This window comes from Dasypus novemcinctus, chromosome 10 (genome assembly GCF_030445035.2).
Source record: "Dasypus novemcinctus isolate mDasNov1 chromosome 10, mDasNov1.1.hap2, whole genome shotgun sequence".
Taxonomy (NCBI): Eukaryota; Metazoa; Chordata; class Mammalia; order Cingulata; family Dasypodidae; genus Dasypus; species Dasypus novemcinctus.
Genome location: NC_080682.1, coordinates 2,005,031 through 2,026,686, shown reverse-complemented (window position 1 = coordinate 2,026,686; position 21,656 = coordinate 2,005,031). Strand labels below are relative to the sequence as shown.

The window sequence follows — 21,656 nt, the reverse complement described above, 5'->3', positions numbered from 1 at the left end:
TGCGTGTGCATAAGACACGCACACCTGTGCAAGCGTGCAGCTCAGGCACGCGTGCAAGCACACATGTGCCAGCGTGCACACCCATGTATGTGTGCAGACACACCTAAACATGTTGCACACATGCACACACGTGTCGGCGTGCACATCCATACATGCGTGCAGACACACACGAAACGCATTGCACACGTGCTGGCATGCACATCCATGTATGTGTGCAGTCACACCTAAACATGATGCACGCATGCACACACGTGCCAGCATGCACATCCACGTATGCAGGCATGCTAAACGTGTGCACACACATGCACACACGTGTGCCAGCATGCACATTCATGTGTGCGTGCCGGCATATGTGTGCACGCAGATGCACCAGTGTGCACACCCGTGCATGCCTGCCTGCTCACGTTCCTGTGCACACTCACACTTGCACAAGCATGCACAAAAGTGTGGGTGCACACGAGTGCACTCGGGGTGTTTCTGGCAGTTCCAGGCCCTGGCTCCCCGTGGCAGGTGGGCTGCCCGGTCATGCTGGGTGAGCCAGGTACAGGAGCACCTGCAGAGGCCGGCCTGGTGCTCCCAAAGGCGTGGGGGTGACGGAGACCCGGCACAGGGGCCAGCGCCGGGGGGGACCCGTGATCGAGACCCTCTGCTGCGCCCCCGTGCCTCTACCCCGCAGGTGGATGGCGCGGGATGTCGGGGTGACGGGGCCGCTCACCGGCCCTCCAGCCCCTCTCTGCCCTCCCTGCCTGCGTCCACCAGGGCCCTCTGGCCCCCTGCCTGCCCTCGCCGGGAAGGAAAGGCCCAGCACCGCCTTCGGCCTTGTGAATCCCACAAGGGCCTGGGCCCCCTCCTCTGAGAAGCCCCCATGCCCCGGCCCCACTCCATGGGGCTGTGCCCCTGCGGCCCGCCCCACTCTCCCCTGCGTCTGAAGCACAGCAGCCCCTGGCCTGGGCCACCGGTCCAGCTCCCGCAGACGCCAAAGACGCTCGGGACGGGGCGCCCAGGGCCGGACCGGGAGCTGTGACCGGGGCCTGTTTTGTGGAATTGGCTGGACGAGCCTCCACCTGCCGGGGAGGGGGTGAGAGCCCGGCGGCAGCTGGACGGGGCTTCTGGGGGTGCAGTGGGGGCCTCCGGGCAGCCCCCGCTCGCCCTGACCACGGCCCTCCCCCGCCGGGGCCGTGGCCTGCAGCCCCAGCCTGGGGACTCCCGTGTTCTCAGAAGGAGCGGGGACAGAGAAGGGGTGTCCCCCGTCGATGCCCCCGGGGCGCAGGGGAGCCCCTGGCCGGGGCTTTCAGCAAGGTGCCCTGACGGGGCCCGCCTCCTATGAAGGGTGAGACCCCATAGCTGTCAGCCCCGGGGGGCCGGAGCACAGGGAGAGCAGTGGGGAGCACTGCCTGGAGGAGGCGGCAGCAGCTGGAGGCCTGGTGGGGTTTGTCGGGGGAGGGAGCAGGAGTGGGGGCGGGAGGCGGGGGCGGAGGCGTGGGGGGCGGGGGGTGCCCGCAGGGCGGAGGAGCTGAGCGCAGGCCCCCAGGCAGGCCCATCCGCGCCCGCCCGCCGTCCCCACCTCTCGCCGGCTTCCAGATGCCCAATTATGTCTAAGTGCATCCGATCGACCCGGCGGGGGCGGCCCGCTCAGCGCGCCCGGGCCCGCGTCCTCGCCGGCCGCTCCGCTCCATCCGATGGCCTCGTTAGGGCTAATTGTCCTGACATTTCAGCCGTGACAGGGACGGGCTCGTCCTGCTGTTTGCCACCGTGTGTGTGGGTTTTCCTTCCAGCTCGCGGGGAAGGGAGGCTGGCGGCCCCCCCCACTGCCCGTTCCCTGGTGTGGGGGCCGCCTCCGGGGGCACTTGGGCCTGTGGGTGAAGCCGGGGGCAGCCGGGCCGTGCCCCTGGTCCCCGCTTGCCACCGTCCCCCAAGTCTGCTGGTGTGTGCTCTGCAGAGGGTCCCTGGTGGCTGCTCCAGACCACCCGGCAGGGTGGGTGGGGGCGTGGGCTCCCCGCCTGGGGCTTCCACGGAGGCCCCCCAGGGCCCACAGCCGGCAGCACCCAGAGGGGTGGGGTCAGTGGCCACGCAGGCCCCTCCTGGGAGGGGTCCCTGGCCCCCTGCTGGACCCTGAGAGGCTCAGCGGAGCGCCTTGGGGGCAGTCGGGCGCAGGGTGCACGGGCACGCGTGAGGGCGCCCCAGCAGCACCATGCCCCGCCCGGCCCCACCAGGGCTCCCCTGCCGTTTACAGACAGTTTTCAAAGGTGGTGCCTGGTGCCCAGGACTGGGCCAGTCGGCGGGAGGCTGGGAAGAGGGGGCTGCCCGTTGCCCGGCAGCCAGGGCTGGGGGAAGGGGGCAGCCTGGGATGGCGCCCGCCGGGCGAGGGGCCCAGGTGCCAAAGGTGCGTCCCCGCCCAGGGCCCCTCGCCCTCCTCCGACTCCCCACCTCTTCATCTAGCCTCGGGGACCCCGGGGGAGCTGGAGGTGGGGGCGAGGTTCCTGGAGCTGGCGAGGCGGGGAGTCTGGGCGTCGCGGCTGCCGAGGGCCGTGGACCCTTCGGGGGCTCCGGCACTGGGGGGTCATGGATGGAGCCGTCAGCAGGCGTCTGCTGTCGCCCCGTGTGATGATGAGGGCAAGGGGTGGGGGATGGGGGGAGGGGAGCAGGCACAGCGGGCAGGGGGCGTGAACCAGAGGTGGGGCCCCATCTGCACCTGGAGGAGGCGAGGTGGTGGCGGGGGCTCCTTGGGCAGCGCGACCCTGGTCCTGTTACCCCCCCGGCCCCTCTGAAGCCCCCTGGCGTGCGGCCCCTCCTCTGCTGCCTGCAGCCTCTGCGCCGGCCTGGGGGCTCCCTTGTGGCCTGGTAGCCCCTCCTCACTCGGCACCTGCCCCTGGCCTCCTGATGCCCCCTGAGGCCTGGGCACTGGGTTCACATGGGTGGCCCACCGTGTACCCCAGGGGGGCTGCCTCTGACCTTGCCCTCTATGGGGGAGGGGTCGCCCCAGAGCATGCTGGGAGTCCTGGTGGGGCAGAGACACGGCCATCGGGGGGGGGGGTGTGCCCGAGGCCAGAGGCAGCAATGGGGAGATGCTGGGCAGGGTGGGTGTGGGGGTCCTGCCGCCCCCCTCACCAGCAGGTGGAGGAGGGGCCCCAGCACCCAGTGTGGGGGGGGCGGGGGTGCCAAGGGCCCCTGGTCAGAAGTGAGATCGGGGCTGGAGCCGGCCCAGCACCCGGGGTGGCACCCGCAGAGGGGGTCCAGCGGCGACCTGCCCTGGTCCCTGGACCAGGGACCCTGCCTGGGGGGCCGACTCCCCAGGAATTAGGAAGAACTGGAGGGCGCAGCTGCCCCCGCAGGCTCCGCCGGCCGGCGCGGCTCAGGAAGGAGAGCGAATTAAAGAGCAGCGCTGTAGCCGCCGCAGGCGTTTCCCGAAAGGTTAAGTCCACAGGCGCGGGGCCGCCGCGTGGCATTTAGCAGGCAGTGCGCCCTCCCGCCCCTGGCTCCCTGAGCAGACGGCGGCGCATGGGCGGGCCTGGCTGCCGCCACCAAGAACCCCCCACAGCCCACCCTGGAGGCGGACATCGGGGTCCTCCAGGAGCCCTGGAGTGGGGGCAGGAGGGCCAGGGCGTCCACAGCCTCGGCAGGTCTGCACACCCCGGGCCGGCGGGGCTGGGCGGGACCCTGCAGGCTGGGCGGTGGGAGCCCCCGGCCCCCAGGGTCTGCAGATGGGGCTCGTGCCAGGTCCCCTCGAGGCCGCTCCGGGCACCCATCCTTGCTGAAGGCCTGCTCTGGGCCAGTCCTACCCCAGGCCTGGACGTTGAGGCCACGCGCCCAGAAGGGCTCAGGGAGGCCCGGGGTCCAGGGGGGGGAGGCAGTGGGCACAGGAGGTGGCGAGTTTCCTGGCCCAGGCGAGAGAAGTCATGGGCAAGGGAGGGTGGGTGCCTGGAGCGGAAGTGAGTGAGCTATAGGGTTTTGTGGGATGCACAGGAGCTCTCCAGGAGAAGAGGGTGGGGCTTGAATCCTCCTGGAGCAGCAGGAGGGACCGTGGGGGGGGGGGGGCGAACGAGGAGCCCTGCTGGGCTGTGGGACTCCCCTGGCACCGACCAAGCAGCCAGCTGCTGAGGGCAGGGAGCCGGGGAGCAGTGGGGCGGCGGTGTGCTTGGGACCCCAAAGAGGGATGCCAGGGCCAGTGCTGGGAGTCAGGGTGCAGCTCTGGGGTCGGAGAGATGCCGGGGGTGGGGGCGGGGCAATGCGGTGACCGGCGGGTGGCAGCCGGGGGACTGGCCCCGCTGTGCCCGGCATGTCACCATGGACTTCCGGACCCCAGAGAGCCCAGTCCCCAAGGCCCACAGGTCAGGGCCACAGGTCAGGGCAAGTCAGAGCCACAGGTTGGGGTCGCAGGTCTCCCCGCTGGCAGGTGCCACCGGGGCAGGTCAGCTCTGGGGCACCGAGCCCAGTGCCCTTGGCCTTGATGCCGGCCACCATCGTCGGTGGAGAGCTGGGGCCCTGGGCTGGCCCTACTGACCCCGCGGCACTTGGAGGGTGGAGGGCAGCCCCCTGCGCCCTCCCCGGCCCTGACCGGCCGCCGGCGCCTGGCAAGCCCTGCGCTGCCTAGCGGGGCGCTCACCGTCCGTCTCCCCGGGGCTGGCGGGACCCCAGCCCAAAGTCGGGGAGGGGCCGCTGGGGGGCGGGCCACACCTCCAAGGGCCAGGGTGTGGCCAAAAGGTTAAGTATACACGGGGCGCGGGGGCCCCCCCGAGGGTTCTGGGAGGTCCTGGGTGGCCCGAGGCCCCCGGAGCGTGTCCAGGAGAGGGGCGAGGCCGCCGTGGGGGGCCCTCGAGCTGGGGCCGGCCGTGGTCCCCGGAGGAGCCGCCGGGGCCTTGGGGGACGCCCAGGCCTCCCGGAGCGGCTGCGGCGGGACGCACGGGGACGTGCTGGAGACCTGTCCCCGGGCGTCCTGGCGGCACCGATCCCTTCGGCCTCCTGCCCCAGGCCACGCCGCGGCCGCGCCGGCAGGGGAATCCTGGGGCCGGGCACACGGCGGCTCGGGCCGTCGTCGGGGCTGGGTCTCTCCCCCGGGCTCCGTGCCCCGTGGCCCGTCTGCCGCCACCCGGTGGTGCTGGCAGCACCCGGGGCGGGGTCCCGGAACGGCGTGTCCCGCGCACCCACCATCGCCGCCCCACCTGGGCGTGCTCAGGGGACCCCAGTGCCCCAGCCCCCTTCCCCGCCGCGCCCGCGGCGCTGAGGATGAATCAGGGGACAGGGCCGTGCCTGGCATCTGCGACGAGGAGGAAATTGGATTTAATGGGCTCGGGCCGCCACCCCCAGCCCCGGCGGGCCGCAGGCAGGGGAGGCTGCAGAGGGTCGGCGGGAGGGGGCGTGGGGCCGGCTGACGTCACCCGGCCTATAAGAGGCCGCCCAGCCGAGGGCTGCGAGACTGAGCCGCGCCGGCGCCGCCATGCCCACCTCCGGCGCCGCGGCCCCGCAGGCCAAGGGCTTCCGCAGGGGCCGTCTCGGAGCTGGACGCCAAGCAGGCCGAGGCCATCATGGGTGAGCGGGCGGGCGGGAGCGGGGGGACAGGAGGGCGTCGGTCCCGTCCCTGCTCCTCCTGCGCCTCCTTCACGGGGGCTTCTGGGGGGGGGTCTCGGGCTGATCTCCGGGGTTCAGGTTCATTCTGAGTCACGAAGACGGGAGCAAATGGCGCCCCGTTGGGGGCGGCCCGTCCCCACCCGTCACCGTCACCCCCCTGGGCAGCGGCCGGGAGGAGTCCGACCCGCTGGTACACCTCATTCGCCCATTCATTCATTCGCTCACTCATTCATTCCTCCTCCGTGTACCTGGGCTCCCACCGCGGAGGCCCCAGGAGGTAAGGGCTCTCCCTCCGCTTGAGCTCCCCCACCCGGGCCAGCGCCCCAAGTCTCGCTGACCCCCAGGGGAAGGCCCCCGTGTCCAGGACCTGAGCTCTGCAGACGAGAGAGCGGGGGCCTTCTCGGCCTGGCAGGGCCAGCGTGTCCTCAGGGCCTTGGGCCGGCAGGTGTCCAAAGGGCGCGGGGCTTCGGGGCCTTGGAGGAAATCGTCGTCACCTGTCTCAGCAGCCCGGCTGGGGGCAGAGCAAATCTCCCCGTGGCTCCCCCCTGCCCCGGGGTTCCCAGAGGGACGCTCCTGCCAGCCTGGCCTCTGCCCCACCCGCAGGCTGCTCCCCAGCCTGGGGTGGGGCCTCACTGGGTCCTCGACACCCCCAGACTTGGGGGGGGCTCCAGGAGGGGCCGGCAAGCCAGCCCGTTCAGCCCCCTCCCCACGGGACCCAGAGCCTTCCTGGAAAATCAGCGCCAAGCCGGGACCCCAGGTGCACCCCAAGCAGACACCCGGCCTGGGGGGTCGGGGTTGGACGCCCTGGCTTGAGGACCCTCGGCCCCTGGAGACGCGGCCCCCCCAGCAATGGCTGCCCGTCCCTGCCAGGAGACTGATGGGAGCTCTGAAGGGGAAGCAGAGGGGTGACACGCACCCAGGCGTGTGGGGGCGGGCAGGACGACTTTGAGGGGGGGCAGAGAAGGAGAACAGGGCCCCGATGGGGTGCAGCACCCCCAAGGTGGCCTGGAGTCCCCAGGCCGCGTCCAGAGGTGGTGGTGGGGAAGTGGGGGGGTTGGGGGGGGTGGGAGGGGGAGCTCGTCCTCCTCTCTCCTGCCCCCTCGCAGTAAGGTCCCCGCCCCCGTCTTGGCTGAGGAAGGGCAGGGCAGGGGCAGCAGAAAGGGGGTCAAAGTGCGAGCACCGGCCACCAGGCACCCTGCCAGCCGACCCCCACCAGGGCTCTGGCCGCGCGCCGCCTTGGAGGCTGGAGGGGCAGGAGAATCAGCCCCCGAGTGTCCCTCCCCCCTGCACCTAATCCAGCGAGGGCCAGGGCTGGGGACGGAGAGACCCCCGCTACTCACAGGAACCCAGAGCAACTCCCACCCCACCCCCCGCGCCAGGGGCCGTCCAGCACCTTCCGGCCCCGCCCCCACCGCTTCCAGCACCGTCCTGGCCCCGCCCCCTCGAGGCCGCGCCCCCACGGCCTTGGCCTCCAGCGCCTTCCCGGCCCCGCCCCCGCAGCTTACAGCACCGTCCTGGCCCCGCCCCTGTGCCCTCCCAGCCCCGCCCCTATGGCCCTCCCGGCCCCCGCCTCCACGGCTTCCAGGCGCCGCCTGGCCCCGCCCCCACGGCCTCGCGGCCCCGCCCACCACAACGTCCAGCGCCGCCTGGCCCCGCCCCCACGGGCCTCGCGCGGCCCCGCCCCCGCAGCTTCCAGCACCTTCCAGCTCCCTGTCTCCCCCCCCGGTCGGGTGGGGTGCGCAAGGCCGGGAGACCCTGATGGTGGACCCTGCCCCAGCGGGCGAGGCCTGGCCGGCCCTCTGACCACACAGTAGGCGCTCAGCAGCGCGAGAGCCGGGAGCGCTCGGCCCGGGCAGGCCCACCTCCGGGCCCCCGAGGCGGCGGGGCGGGGGGAGCGGGGGGCAGGTGGGCAGGCCGCTGCGCCCCTCTCCCCCGCAGTCCCCCCGCTTCATCGGGCGGCGGCAGAGCCTCATCGAGGACGCGCGGAAGGAGCGCGAGGCGGCGGCGGGCGGCGGGCGGCGGCGGAGCCGGGGGACCCCCTGGAGGCGGCGGCCGGGGCGCAGGACGGGCGGGCCGCGCTCAGCCTGCTCTTCGGCCTGGGGGGCGCCAGGCCCGCCGCGCTCTCCCGCGCCGTGAAGGTCTTCGAGGTGAGGCCGCGCGGGCCCGGGCTCCGCGTGCGCCTCCGTGCCACGTGCGCGGGCACGCGTGGGGAGGGGGCTTGTGGCGCGCGTGGGAGGAGCCCCAGCGCCCCCCGGCAGGCCTCGGGACCCCCTCCCGCCGGCCCCCGGCTTCCAGCGCAGCCTGGAAGGGCCCCCACCTGCCCGGGGCACTTGGCGTCCCCAGGAGGGGCGTTAGCCGCTGGGGCCAGCGGGGCCAGGTGTGCTGCGGGGGGCGGGGGGCGTGAGGGCGGGGGTCCCTGCGGGCTCCACCTGTGTGCCCGACTCGCCTGGTGCTGGGGTACCCCGGGGGCACCATCAGGAAAGAGGGTCAAGGACACTGGGACAGCCAGACAAACCAGACAAGACCCTTCCCCTGCCGCAAAGCGGGCCCCCCGCCCCCGCTCTGCCTCTAAGAGGCCTCCCTGCCCCCCTGATTTTCCCTTTGTCCCCCTTTTCTCTCTCTTTTCCTTTCTTTCTCTCTCTCTTTTCTTTCTCCTTCCCTCTCCCCTTCCCTTTTCCTCTTCTCTCCCTCCCTTTCCCCATCTCTTCCTTTTTCCCATCGCTCTTTCTTCTTCTCTTTTTTTCTTTCTTTCCCTCTTTATTTCTCTTTCTCTCATTCCTTTCTCTTCCCCATTTCTCTCCTTTTCCTTTCTCCCTTCCTCCCCCTCCCTCTTTTTCCACTCCCTATCCTCTCTTCCTCCTCCTGCCTCTTCTGCTATTCTCCTCCTTCTCTTCCTCCTTCTCTCTCTCTTTTCTCTCTATCTCTCTTCTTTTCCTTCCCTTCTCTTCTCCTTGTTTCTCTCCTCTTTTCTCCTTTTCTCTTTCCCCCTCCCCCTCTCTCTCTCCCTCCCTCCTCCTGCTCTCTCCTTCCTCCCCACTCTATCTCTCCCCCTTCCCTCCCCCCCACCTCCCCTTCCCCCCCAAGACCTTCGAGGCCCGCATCCAGCACCTGGAGACGCGGCCTGCCCAGCGGCAGCCGGCCGGGAGCACCCACCTGGAGTACCTTGTCCGCTGCGAGGTGCCGGCACCGGCCCGGGCTGCGCTGCTCAGCGCCCTGCGCCGCGTGACCGAGGACCTGCGCTGCGCCAGGGAGGACAAGGGTGAGGCCGGGCCTTGCGCCCTCGGGACAGGGGAGCCCCTCGCGGCGGGCCCAGTGCACCCTCCCTGCCGGCCCCCGGCCCCGCCCTGCTGCCTCCCCCAAAGCCCGGGGGGGGGGGCGTCCTTCCGGGGACGAGGGGGCCCGCTCTCTGACGCCCACTGGGGCTCCTTCCGTCCTCCAAAGTGCCCTGGTTCCCGAGGAAGGTGTCTGAGCTGGACAAGTGCCACCACCTGGTCACCAAGTTCGACCCTGACCTCGACCTGGAGCACCCGGTGAGCCGGCACTGCCCCTGCCTGGGGGGGGCGTGTCCCCCGAGTTCCCGCACACCCTCTCGCGGGCGGTGGGGCCAGGTGGGACAGGGGCAGGACGGCCTCGAGCTGGCAGTGGTGGCCCTCCCTGCAGGGCTACGCGGACCCAGCCTACCGCCAGCGGAGGAAGCAGATTGCCGAGATCGCCTTCCAGTACAAGCAGTAAGACCCCGCCGCCCCGTAGGGGCCCAGCTCGCAGCACCCACACGCTGCCGGCCTGGGGGGGAGAGCTGGCAGGCGGGGAGGGCGCATGGGGGTGCTCGTCTCCTTCGCCAGCGCCGTCACCTTCGGCGTCCCTTGGCCGCTGCCGGCCCTGCTCGAGCCAGGCGCGGTGGCTGGAGAGGCGGTGACTGGCCAGACGCGGCTCATAGAGGGGCGCCGACGTTGCCCACGGTGCCGCTGGGGAAACTGAGGCAGAGAGAGGTCCAGGAACGCCACCGGGGCAGGGTGTGCCGCGCGCGCCGCCCTCCCCCGCGTGGAATACACGGCCGAAGAGATCGCCACCTGGTGAGGCCGGTGCCCGCCCAGCCCGGGGACCCCCTCCCAGGGAGCGGGGCTGCAGGGCTCGGGGGGCAGGGGTCTGAGCGGGAGGGGCGAGGAGGGCCCTGACCCGTCCTGCAGGCAGGAGGTGTACCGGACGCTCAAGAGCCTGTACGCCACGCACGCCTGCCGGGAGCACCTGGACGGGCTGGAGCAGCTGGAGCGCGGCAGCGGCTACGCGGAGGACAGCATCCCGCAGCTGGAGGACGTGTCCCGCTTCCTCAAGGGTGTGCGGCGCGGCGGGCGGCGGGCGGCCGGGACCCCCGCCCCCGGCCGCCGCTGACCCCCGCCCCCCGCAGAGCGCACGGGCTTCCAGCTGCGCCCGGTGGCCGGGCTGCTGTCCGCCCGCGACTTCCTGGCCAGCCTCGCCTTCCGCGTGTTCCAGTGCACGCAGTACATCCGCCACCCGTCCTCGCCCATGCACTCCCCCGAGCCGTGAGTGATGGGCCCGCTGGGTTGTGGGGTGCCGCCGCCGCAGTGAGAGCGGGACCAGGCGCCCAGGCGCCCGAGCCGCCTCCCTCTGCCGGCCTCACCCCTGAGCGGCCTCGTGGGGGGGGGGGGTGGAGGGCGGGTGTGGATCGGGGCGGCCCCGGCCCCCAGCCTCGCCCCCTGCCCCCCGCAGGGACTGCTGCCACGAGCTGCTGGGCCATGTGCCCATGCTGGCCGACCGCACCTTTGCCCAGTTCTCCCAGGTGAGCCCCCCGACTCGGGCCAGAGCAGGGGGTCAGCCCAGGGGTGCTTGGACGCACCAACGGGGCAAGCCGCCTGCCTCCCCAAGCACCTCTGGGCCTGAGCCCTTTGGAGCTGGAGACCCCAGGATGAGCCCCGGGTATTTAAGGGGGGGCCACAGCCTGCAGCAGAGGCCCACATGGGTCAAAGGGTGAGGAGTCACCGTTTTTGCGGAGTTTTGCTGTGGACGGACCCGGTCACCTAGGCTGGGATCCCGCTGCCGGAGCTGCCGCCTGCTGGAGGCCCGGGGAGCTCCCGAGACCCCTGGGCAGGCTGCGAGCGCCCCCAGCACCGCCCCCTGCCCTGGCCCCGGGCGACAGCGACCGAGCCCCCCCACCCGTGTCAGCCCTGTCCTCCCTCCTCAGGACATCGGCCTGGCGTCCCTGGGGGCTTCGGATGAGGAAATCGAGAAGCTTTCCACGGTGGGTGCCCCCCCCTCCGTGACACCCGCTGACCCTGGGGATGGGGCCCGGGCCCCCCGCGCCTGTCCTGGGTACTGACCCTGGCCTGGGGCCTGTGTCCCCAGCTGTACTGGTTCACGGTGGAGTTCGGGCTGTGCAAACAGAACGGCGAGCTCAAGGCCTACGGCGCGGGGCTGCTGTCCTCCTACGGGGAGCTGCTGGTGCGCCCAGGCCAGGGGGCGGGGGTGGGCGGGGGCACCCGGGAGGAGCCCTGGCCGCGGACGGGCCCCTGCGTTGCAGGGGTTTGGGGGAGCGAGGAGTGCCCATGCCGGAGCCCGGGGTCCCCATCGCTCCAAGCGAGCGCCCCGGGGTCCCTGGTGACTGTAGCCCCCACCAGCACGCGCTGTCGTCGGAGCCGGAGGTCCGGCCGTTCGACCCCGACGTGGCGGCCGTGCAGCCGTACCAGGACCAGACCTACCAGCCCGTGTACTTCGTGTCCGACAGCTTCAGCGAGGCCAAAGACAAGCTCAGGTGGGGGCGCCCGCGGGCAGGGCCGGGGAGGGGGCTACGGGGGCCGGGGAGGGGCCACAGGGGCGGGGGCCGGGAAGGGGGCCACAGGGGCTGGGGCCCGAGGGCGGCCAGGCTGGCCGGGCTGGGGGTGGGGGGGCATGATGTGGAACGGGAGGCGGGGCAGCTCCCCGGGCGGGGAGCAGGGGGTCGTGAGCAGTGGGTCTGGGGGAGCAGAGCTGCCCTGCCCCAGGGAGGGCCCTGTCCTCGTGGCCCCGTGTGCGGCCCGGGGGCTGTGAGCCCTGTGCGGGGGTCCCACTCCCACGTGGGGGTCCCGGCCTGGGACGTCGGGGCAGCCGGCGACCCGTCTGCCAGCCGCCGGGCCGGAGCGCGTCCGTGGGTGCCGGGCGCTGGGTTCCAGGGACCCGAGAGCGGCGGGACGCCCGGCTTGGCTGCCCCCACCGGACGCCCCGCCCTCGCCCGCCCCAGGAGCTACGCCGCGCGCATCCAGCGCCCCTTCTCCGTGAAGTTCGACCCGTACACGCTGGCCGTGGAGACGCTGGACAGCCCCCGGGCCGTCCGCCGCTCGCTGGAGGCGCTGCAGGACGAGCTGCAGGGCCTGGCGCATGCGCTGAGCGCCCTCGGCTAGGACCCCCGGCCCTGCGCCCATGCCCTCCGCACCCTGCCCGCCTCTCAGCTCTGCCCCCGGGTGTGCGTCACCCGGGACACCGCCCGCGCAGCGGCCGCGTTCACTCAATAAAAGCAAGACGTGCTCTGAGCGCCCCGGCCTCCGCGTGTCTGTGTGTCTGTCCGCTGCTCGGGGCCCCTCCCGCGCCCGTCCCCTGCCTGCCCGCTGGCCGCCACCAGGCCTCCTGGAGGGGCCCCCACCCCAGCCGGCCCGGCCCGAGATCGTGGCCTGCCCCAGGCCTCCAGCAGCCCCTGGCTGAGCCGCCTGTCCTTGTCCTCCGACCGGCCGGAGGGAGGCGGTGGGGACGGGGTCCAGCTCGCCGGCCCCTCGGGGAGCAGGTGGAGGCACAGCCGCCCCGACCTCCACACCAGCCCCCCAGGACTTGGAGGCCAAGAGGGGCCCGCGTGTGCTCTCCGAGATGCGCCTGAAGGGGGATGTTCTGGGGGCCCTGGCGAGGCAGTGGGGACCGGCCAGCGGGCTGGGCCAGCAGCCCCTCAGCTCACCAGGCAGGCCCCGCCCTAACCCTGGCCTCCTCTGGGCCCCTGTCCTGGGGGAGCAGCTTCCTGCTGCGGAGGCGCCCAGTCCCCCTTTGCCTGCAGGGGTGCATGCACCCGCGTCAAGGCCCTGCCCTAAGCCCTTGGGTGGCTGTCTCGGCACACTCCTACACACGCGTCAAAATCCCGTTCTCACAAGCATTCCCTGGCAGTCTGTCTTTCCAACCACTGTCCCCCTATCAGTGCCCTGTTTTCCAAGGCCCATGTTCTCTCAGGCTCCACGAACTGAGCCGGGGCCTCTTCTGAAGAGCTGTAAGCCCCCGTCGAGACCCCGGGGACGGCCCCCAGTGCTCTGGCCTGTCGCCGTCCTGCCCCACGTGCCCCCTGGCTCCTGCCGTCCCTCCTGGGGGTCCCCGTGCCCACCTGGCTCCGGAAGGCACTGAATCCAGGGGGCAGGGGCGCCCACCACCGGCTGGGGAGGGCATCAGGGGAGGCGCCTGCTGCCCCCAAAGCCCCTCTGGCCCCGGGGTCCCGGGTGAGAGCAGGGGCGCTGGACGCAGCCCCCCTCAGCCAGGGCTCCCGAGGCTCGGGCCGGCCACGACCTGCGGGTCCCGACTGCCGCGCAAGCCCAGCGGCCCTCGCCGGGGCAGCTCACCTGCGCATGCTGGGGGCGGGGGCGCGAGGCTCAGCCCGTCACCCCGGAGGGGACCGGCTCGGGGGGGCAGGGGCGGGGGTGACCTGCTGGGGTCGGCCACGCAGAGGGGTGAGGAGCTGGGGTTCACCCGCCTGGAGCCCGGGAGGGCTTGGCCCCCAGAGCTGCCCCCCACCTCCCAGCGGGGCAGGGACCAGAAGCGGGGAGGAAGGGAGCACCCCAAGTCTCCGCGCCCCGGTGTGTGGGGCCTTGAAGGCAGAGTGGGGCCTGAGGGGGTCCCGGGGCAGGGGAGCGCCCCAGCTGCCCCGGCTCCCCACCTCCTGCCCGCTCTTCGGGGACTAATGTGGAAAACGGCTCGGGCGGGGCCGGGCAGGGGCTTGGCTCTCGTGGCAACGGGGACCCCCAGCTGGGCGCGGGGGCATCTCCCCCCCGTCACCCGGCCCCGCGTTAGGGCCTAATGACCCCGCTGTGGCCTGAGAGGTGCTGACCACCAGGGAGACGCGGGAAATGGTCCAGAAACTGCAGCCTCAGCGCCCGGCCATCTGCCCACCCCCGCAGGCCCCCACGAGCGGCCGCGGGCGGGGGCCCGGGCCAGGGCGCTATAAAGCCGGCGGGGTCCGGTGGCTCCCAGCCATCAGGACCAGCTGCCTCCGAGGTGGTCAGCAAGCAGGTGGGTCCTCCGCCGGGGCGGGGGGGGGGGGCGGGCGCCCGTCCCGGGACAGGTGGGTCCTCCGCCGGGGCGGGGGGGGGCGGGCGCCCGTCCCGGGGCCCTGGGGGGCGGGGGCTCCCGGGCAGGCCGCCTCAGCCCCGCCGTCCGTCCCCAGGCCCCTCCGCCATGGCCCTGTGGACGCGCCTCCTGCCCCTGCTGGGGCTGCTGGCCCTCGTGGCGCCCGGGCCCGCCGGCGCCTTCGTCAACCAGCACCTGTGCGGCTCGCACCTGGTGGAGGCCCTGTACCTGGTGTGCGGCGAGCGCGGCTTCTTCTACACCCCGAAGGCCCGCCGGGGAGCCGAGGACGCGCCCGGTGAGCGGGAGCGGGGCCCCCAGCCCCCCCCTCCCCCGGAGCCCGCTCCCGCCTGCCCGGCCTCGTCCTGCTCGAAGCCCACCCCCCACGAGAACGGAAGGGGTGTGTCGAGGAAACCGAGCCCCAGGTGGGCTGCCGGTCTCAGGGAGACGCGGGGGGTGACGGGGCGCCCCAGCCCCCCCCACACAGACACCCTGGCTCGCCCCGGAGGGCAAACGGAAGCCGGGGGGCCGGTGGGGGCCGGGGCCCCTGGGCCGGAGGGCGCCCGCGGGCTCTGACTCTGGGGGCGGCGGGTGCGGGCGGGTTTGGGGGTCCAGCCCGGGCGGGCCCCTGACCGCCGCCGCCTGCGTGGCCATCGGCAGGGCCCGAGGCGGCGGGCGCGGGCAGCCTGCAGGCCCTGCTGCGGGAGGCGCCGGCGCAGAAGCGTGGCATCGTGGACCAGTGCTGCACCAGCATCTGCTCCCTCTACCAGCTGGAGAACTACTGCAACTAGCGGCTGCGCCCCCAATAAAGCCCCGAACGAGCCCCCCCGTGTCGTCTGTGTGTCCTGCGCGCCCGGCAGCCGGGGCGGGGGGGCCCGGCCCGAGACCCCTCCGAGCGGCCCCCGCCCGTCGAGCCCACCCACAGCGTTCGCTGCCTGGGCACAGGGTCCGCCGGGGTGTCTGGGCGGCCGGGGTGGGGGCTCGGCTGGCGGCGGGCACTGGCGTCTCTGCTGAGGGTCCGGACACCCCAGAGCTTTACAAGGAAAGAGAAATGAGGACGTTCCAGAACTTTCCCCCACCCCCAGCCTTGCCAGGCTGTTTTGAGAGCTGTTTGGGAGGGTCGAGGGCTGGGGGAGGGTGGGCCCGTGCTGGGGGGTGGAGAAGGGGCTGCCCGGTGCCTAATGAGACCCTGGTCCCTGGAGGACACAGGAGAGGCCAGTGGCCCCCTGAGGGGGGCAAGCTGACCCTCATCACACCCCTGAGCAGGGGCCGTCCCGGCTGAGAGAACCCAGAGAGTCGGGTTAGAGTTAGGGTCACCCAGGGCCCCGAGCTGGGCACCTCTGTCTGTCCAGCCAGGGGACGCAGCAGGTGGACTGTGGTCAGGCTTCCTTTGCTGCAGGCCGAGGCCGTGCTGGGCCCATCCTCGGGGGTCCCCACCAGGGTGGCGTCCCTGCACAGGGGCAGCGTGCCCCAGAGCCCACTCCTCAGGGCCCCCGGGCGGCCAGGAACCCGAGCCGCCTGGACTGACCAGAGCCCGGGAGGCTCGTGGGTGACTCTGGCTGCGCCAGCCGGGCCAGCTCACCAGCTGCCCCGGCCAAGTGACCCCCGGCCCCGGCCAAAAGCCCACCCGGCCGGGCCCTGGGCCCCCGCGGCTGCCTCACAGACCCCCCCCCCCGCAGCGGCACCCCCACCACGCGGGAGGTCCCGTGGGCCCCAAGCCAGCCCCGCCCCTGGAGTGGGGGCCAGAGATGGGCAGGCAGGTGGCCACTGGACACTGGACCCGGAAGAGGAGGGACGAGGCGGCTGCACCCGCCGCGAAGCGGCCGTGGGCACTGGCAGACGGTCCCGTTTGCAGGCAGGAGGCTGGGAGTCCCCCGGGAGGCGAGGTACGTGGGCGCCGGGCCGCAGCGTGGCGCCGAGCAGCGGGGAGCGGTCAGCGCCTCTCCAGGGAGACCCGGGCGGGCCGGTCCCCCCAGGGGAGACGGGCAGGTGGCTTCTGTGCTGGGGGGCCACATTCACTCAGTGCTGGGGATGCGAGGGGCAGGCGCGAGGGCCGGGGTCTCTGCGGCCTCGCCACACCCCCTCCCCCTGCTGGGGCGCCCACGGAGGTCTGGGGAGGGCGGACCCCTGAGCCCCGGCCAGGCTGCTCGCCCGTCCCCGGGGTGCTGCCCCCTGCCCACCCCCTGCCCACCCCTCGGCCCCTGTCACCATGTGCCTGAGGAGCCTCCTGGGGGGCAGGTTGGGGACTTGGAGGGCGGGGGGCGCCGTCCCTCCAACCCCCTTTACAGAGGAGGTCCCCGAGGTGGGGAGAAGGGGCTGCCGAGGTCCCTGGGGGGCAGGTGGCCGAGGCAGGGTTAGCTCCAAGGCCCCGCTGGCACCCCTGACGCTGGCCCATGGGAGCCCACCAGGGCCAGGACCTTGCTTCTGTGGGCGGGGGGAGCCCCCAGCACCCCCCCCCCAGCCAGGCCACGGACCTTGGCTTCCGCCCCCACCGCGCAGTGCCCTGCTCCGCCCCTTCTGGGAACTGAGAGGACAGACCTGTGGCCTCAGACCTGGCCTGCCCCTTGGCACCCGGCATTGCTGGCACTCGGCTGGCACTGGCCCGGGCCCTGGGGAGGGTCCGGGGGTCCAGCCTGGGGGCAGTGGGCATGGAGGGGCACCCTCTCTCCTGGCTCCGCCCTGCTGGGCCTGCACACGTGGAGGGGGTGACACAGCCCCTGGCCCGTGTCTGGAGGGCCACCGGCTCCTGGGTGTCTGCTGAGCACACTCACCCTCGGGTCCTTTTCCTCGTCCCACCTGTTGTCTTCCTGGGGGACACTGAGGCCCAGACCCAGGCTGTCTGTCTGTCCTTGGACGGCTCTCCTGATGCCTCGCACATGCCCCACCCAGGCCTGGGAAGTTCTGTCGGGGTGGTTGCCTCCAGGCAGACCTTGCGGATTGCACCTGCTGTCTGCCCTGAGCCTGGGCGGGGGTGGTCACGTCCTCCCGGCGCTATTTGCTTTCTCGTGTCAGCAGTGACTACGTCAGCGGTAAATATTTACCGTCCTCACTCTTCTCCAGGCCTGAGTGGACACGGAGGGGCAGGCAAGGCATGTGCGGGATGCCAAGGGGGCCCCGCCCTCCGGGCTGCCCACGCCGCCCGTGCTCGGTAGGGTACACGTGCGGCGCACAGAGTCCCTGGAGGGGGAGGCCCCCGGCAGAGGCAGGTGGTCTCCACCCGGCCGCGGGGGTACCTGCGGCCCCAGAAGGCTTTGCCGGCGGCAGTTGCGGCCATGGGGGCGCTGCCCGCAGCGGCCATTCCCACATGCCGCCAGCAGATGGCACCAAAGGTCCACTTTTGAGGGCAGCGTCCTTTCCACACCAACTCCGGCGGGGTCGGCTCTGCGGGGGTCTGCGGTCCAGGGCGGGCCTGGGTCCCTGCTAAAGGCCCACTCCCACCTGCCGGCACCCTGAGGGGCCGTGGGGGTCCCCGGGTGGGCGGCCGCCCTGGGTTCTGGAGGGCGTGAGGCTGAACCGCAGGGAAGGCGTCTGAGCCCCTCATCGCGCCTGCGCCTCGTCCCCCCACCCCGGCCCCCCGGTCCCGGACACCCTTAGGGGTCCCTCCGCCTAGGCCCCTGCTGTCGAGGGAGACCCAGGCCCTTCGCAGCAGCTGGCACGAGGCTCTGGGGCCCTGGGGGGTCGTGAGGCTGGGCAGGGCTGGGGTCTCTGTGGCCCCTCGTGGCCCTGGACCCCAAGGCCCTCTCGCCAGGGGGCTGGGGGTCTCCAGGCAGGGGCCGCAGCCCCGGGCGGCGTCTGGCGCGGTCGGGTCAACACTTCCCACGACCACCCTCTCCGCAGCCCTGCGCCGGGTGGAGAGGGCGTCGCCTCCAGGAAGAGCGTCTGGGGCGGGGGGCGGGTAGGGAACGGCGCAGCGACTGTGGGGGGTCCCCCGTGCCCGCCGCGCCGGCGCTGCCGCTCCTGGCCCCCCCGCAGGCAGAGTCCTTGGAAAGCGGGGACCCGGGGGCGCCTCCCCAGCCCCCACCCCGGGGACGAGCTGTCCCCCCCCCCGGGGCTCGTCACTCTCCTGCTCCCGAGTGGCCACCAGCTCCCACCTCACCTCTGCTCGGACCCCCGTGCCCGCCCCTGTGCCGCAGTGGGGCGGCCCCGCGCTGGCCCCAGGGGCCCCTGGGGCGCGCCCAGAGCTGCCCGTGGAGGCCGGCCCAGATCCCGGGCTTGGGGCTCACCCCACTCTGCAAGGCAGGGGTGTTGGGGGACAAGGCTGGGGTCCCCGGCCTGAAGGCCCCCCTCGCCCAGAGGTGCCCCAGCAGCTGACCCCCGGGCTCCCGCCGGGCTCCGAGGTGGGGTCTCCCAGCGCACCCCTTGCCCTCTGCGGGCACGAGGGCAGCCCAGCCTGGGGTCTGTGGGCCCTCGAGCCTCCGGCCAGCCCCTCCTGTGCCCTCCAGATCAAGCTGCCGGGTCAGCAGCCCCCCCGGCCGGGACACCCGCTCACCCCGCCCGGCCGCCCCTGACCCCCTGCCCGGCCCATCTGGGTGTTTGGAAAACGCAGCCGGTGCCCGGGCCCCTCACGTGGCGACGCGTCTCTTCTTCCAAGTCTCGCTCCAGCAGGGGGTCTACTCCAGCCCCCCGGCCCCCCGCCCCGCTGTGAGGCCCTGCCGCGGCCCCCACCCTCTCTGGGCCTCGGGCTCCATATCTGAGAAATGGGGTGAAGGGCCGGGGACGGTTCCGGGGCCGGGCTGGACGGGAGGTTCTAGAACCCGCAACCCTGGCTGGGCCTCGGGACCGCCTCTGCGGCGGCTTCCGGAAGTCCGAGGGGCTTGTCCAGGGCAATGGAGGCTCTCCAGGTGGGGGGGGGAGCGGTGGGAGCAGGCTTCCTGGGGGGTGCCCTCTGGGGTGCTCGTCCCAGCCCTGGTGTGAGGAAGGAGGGGGAGGGCGGCTGGAGGAGCTGGCAGGAAACAGGGGAAGGGGTGCTGCTGGCCGCGCATCTCCAGCCGAGGGCCTGGCAGGTGGACGCTGGGCTGCCCGCTCAGAGCAAGCAGCGGGCGGGGACGGGCAGGCGGGGAGGCTTCCTGGAGGAGGTGTCCGTGGCTCTGCGCGGCGCTGCTTCCGCTGGGGCTGGTGCCAAGGGCAGTCCTGTGCTGCCCAGGGCTCCCAGAGGGCCTGGGGTTCGGAGGGTTTCGCCCCCTGCCCCTCCCTCAGGGCCAGCAGGTGTCCACTCGGGGCCAGTGCCGGGCTGAAGGGCGTGAGCTCAGAGCCAGGCGGGCCCCGACTGACCCCGGCTGGGCTGCCGGAGGCTGTGTGCCCTGGGGAAGTTTGCTCCATGTCTCTGGGCCTCCGTTTCCATCCGAAGGGGGCCAGAGGAGACCCCACCTGCCTCGCCTGCTGGGAGGGCTCAGCGCAATGCCGTGGGCAGGGGGTGCCCCCGCGGGCCTGGGGCCGCTTCCCCGTGTCTCTTTCTCTGGCAGGCCGAGCGCCTGCCTTACCCTTGGGTGCCATGTCAGGGGATGTGGGTGCTTCCCACACAGCCGGGGACAGGGAGGATTAGGGCTGCCACCTAGAAGTGGGCCTGGGTCCCGGGAGCCTGCACCGCTGCCCACCCCCATGTGCCCACCCAGACCAGCTCCCCTGCCCTCCTGGGCCCACGGCAGCCCACGGCCACGACCTACCCAGGGCAGCGTGGCCAGAGCTGCCAGACCCTGAGGCCCAGGAGACCACGGTGGGGGGGGGGGGGGCGCTGCCGGGGTCGAGGGAGGCCACCCCCAGGAGTTCCCACCAGCTGCCCCCCGCGCGGCTCTCGGGGGCACTGCCTCTCCTCCGGGCCTAGGACTCGCGGGCCCGGCGGTCCTCCCAGCGCCCTGGGCCATCTTTTGTGGCAGGTAACAGGCCCTGGCCAGGGAGGGTGAGCTCTCCACGGCGCTCCCCCAGGATGAACGGGAAGGAGCAAGGGCGGGGGCCCGGACTCGGGGGTCCCCACACGCTCATGGGGGTGGGGTCTTGGGAGCTCTTTGGATCCCCAGCCATCAGGCAAGGAAGCCGGGGGCAAGGGCGACTTCCAGTGCCCCGGACCCCCGGGGCCTGCCGCGGAGCTACCGGCCATCCAGACTGCGCCTGCTTGTGGTCCCAGAAAAGAAAGCTCCAGTGGACGCCGGGGGCCCAGGGCACGTCTCGCCCACGGTGACGGGCGTTTGTGAGCTGTCGTCTGCCACGTTTCCCTGCCCGGGGCATGGTTGCCCCGGGTCCTGCGCTCAGCGAGGACCCCCGGCTGGGCCGGAAGCAGCTTGCCTGGGTGGGGCGGATCCAGGGCTTGAACCGGCGCCCACCCCCCAGCGGCCCTCCTTGCCGCGCCCCTCAGCCTGAGCGTGCACTGGCCGAGAGCTGCAGACCAGCCCCTCTGGCCCCACGGCGCGTTCCCCGGGACCCCGGGCTCAGGCCTGGCAGCCTTCGGGCCGGGTTTTGGGCCGCGGTGATAGCGCCGGCGTTCTGGGGCGAGCCGCCTTGGACAGGTACTGACTGACTTTGGAGGAGAGAGAGGCTTTCCCCGCGGCTGCTGTTCTTCTCATCGGCCACAGGATGTCAGGCTGGGCCAGGTTTGGAAAGCCCTGCATCCCAGGCAGGACGGGGCAGGGGGGCTGGCCCCGAGGACCGGGCCGGGGGCCACCCATGGGCACCCCCCATGGGGTCTCCAATGCTCTGGCCAGGAATGCATCTGATTTTATTTTAATGCAAAAGAAGACAGTTCACTCTAATTCTCCAAGCAAAACGGTGCTTCAGCAACGTGCTCCAGGCTTTCTCTTGGCACTGGGGACCCCCCCCACCACGCCCGCCACCCCCCCCCCTGCCGCCACCTCCGCGGGGGGAGGAACTCCTTCAGCCCCCTGCTTGGCTGGAGCACCATCAGGGAGGCAGAGGGAGAACCCAGAAACCCAGATCCAAGCGCAAACGTGTAGAGCCCATCTGAACCCCAACACCTCAGAAGGGGGCCCTCATTCCCTGTCGGGGCAAATACCCCAGCTCTGCCCCCACCCCCAGGCTCCTGAGATATGCCCCGAATGGCAAGGCGTAAAATCTTTGGGTGGTGCTCCTGTAACTCTAGAAATGGCCAGCAGGTGTCAGCATCAGGCCACTTACGCAGTCAAGAGCAGGAATCCCAGCTCCGGAGACTTCTGGGGTGCTGTAATTTTTTTCCTGCACAAATGGGGAACCGACCTTAACCCCGGGAGAGGCCGACCCTCTCCCAGGCCTTTAAGAGTCAGTGGGGTGAGGAGAGTTTTGCTGTGAGGTGCCCTGTATCCCTGCACCCCAACTTGTATCTTTTTTTGTCCCCTTCTCCTTCAGGTGTTTGAAGGCAGTGCTGGGAGCACAGCTCTCACACCCCAACTCACTGATCCCCAATGTCCCCACCCCTGCCTCGGTGGCACCATGGGTTAGCTCTGCCCTCCCCACCTTTTCCCCCTTCCCTGCTCCCCACCTTTGCTTAAACACCCTGGACTCGGATATCTGGGATGAAAGAAAATAGCCCTGGGCTGGAGTGAGCTCCTGCTGGGCCAGATCAAAGGCACCCTGTTTTGGGGGGTGAGGGTTTCCACATCTTCAGGATTCTGCATCACTTTCAGACTCTCAGCTGCTCACTTCCTCAATCTGGGGGTGCCACCCTTGGGGGGACTTGAGTGGACACCCCCTCATGTGGCTGGCCGGCCCCTGATGCCCCTAGCACTGCCTCTGGTGTGGGCAGTCCCCACTGAGACGCAGTTTCTTGCAACACCAGTCCAGGGAGGGGTGGGGGGGAAGCTGTG

General features: G+C 72.1%; 2 protein-coding genes across 2 annotated transcripts; both read left to right on the top strand.

The window, feature by feature from the left end:
- Positions 1-5,419: 5,419 nt before the first annotated feature.
- On the top strand, positions 5,420-12,086 carry TH (tyrosine hydroxylase). Its single transcript, XM_058304953.2, is given in 15 exon segments — positions 5,420-5,482; positions 5,484-5,534; positions 7,504-7,576; positions 7,579-7,712; positions 8,650-8,824; positions 9,007-9,095; positions 9,226-9,304; positions 9,599-9,638; positions 9,753-9,898; positions 9,971-10,106; positions 10,294-10,363; positions 10,766-10,822; positions 10,927-11,022; positions 11,199-11,332; positions 11,798-12,086. Coding segments are annotated over 15 exon segments (1,488 nt in total). The 5' UTR covers positions 5,420-5,434; the 3' UTR covers positions 11,958-12,086.
- A 1,786-nt stretch (positions 12,087-13,872) lies between these two features.
- INS (insulin) lies at positions 13,873-14,657 on the top strand. Its single transcript, XM_071217896.1, has 3 exons — positions 13,873-14,164; positions 14,375-14,397; positions 14,535-14,657. The coding sequence occupies exons 1-3, from the start codon at positions 13,978-13,980 to the stop codon at positions 14,655-14,657; spliced, it is 333 nt and encodes a 110-aa protein (XP_071073997.1). The 5' UTR covers positions 13,873-13,977.
- Positions 14,658-21,656: the final 6,999 nt, after the last annotated feature.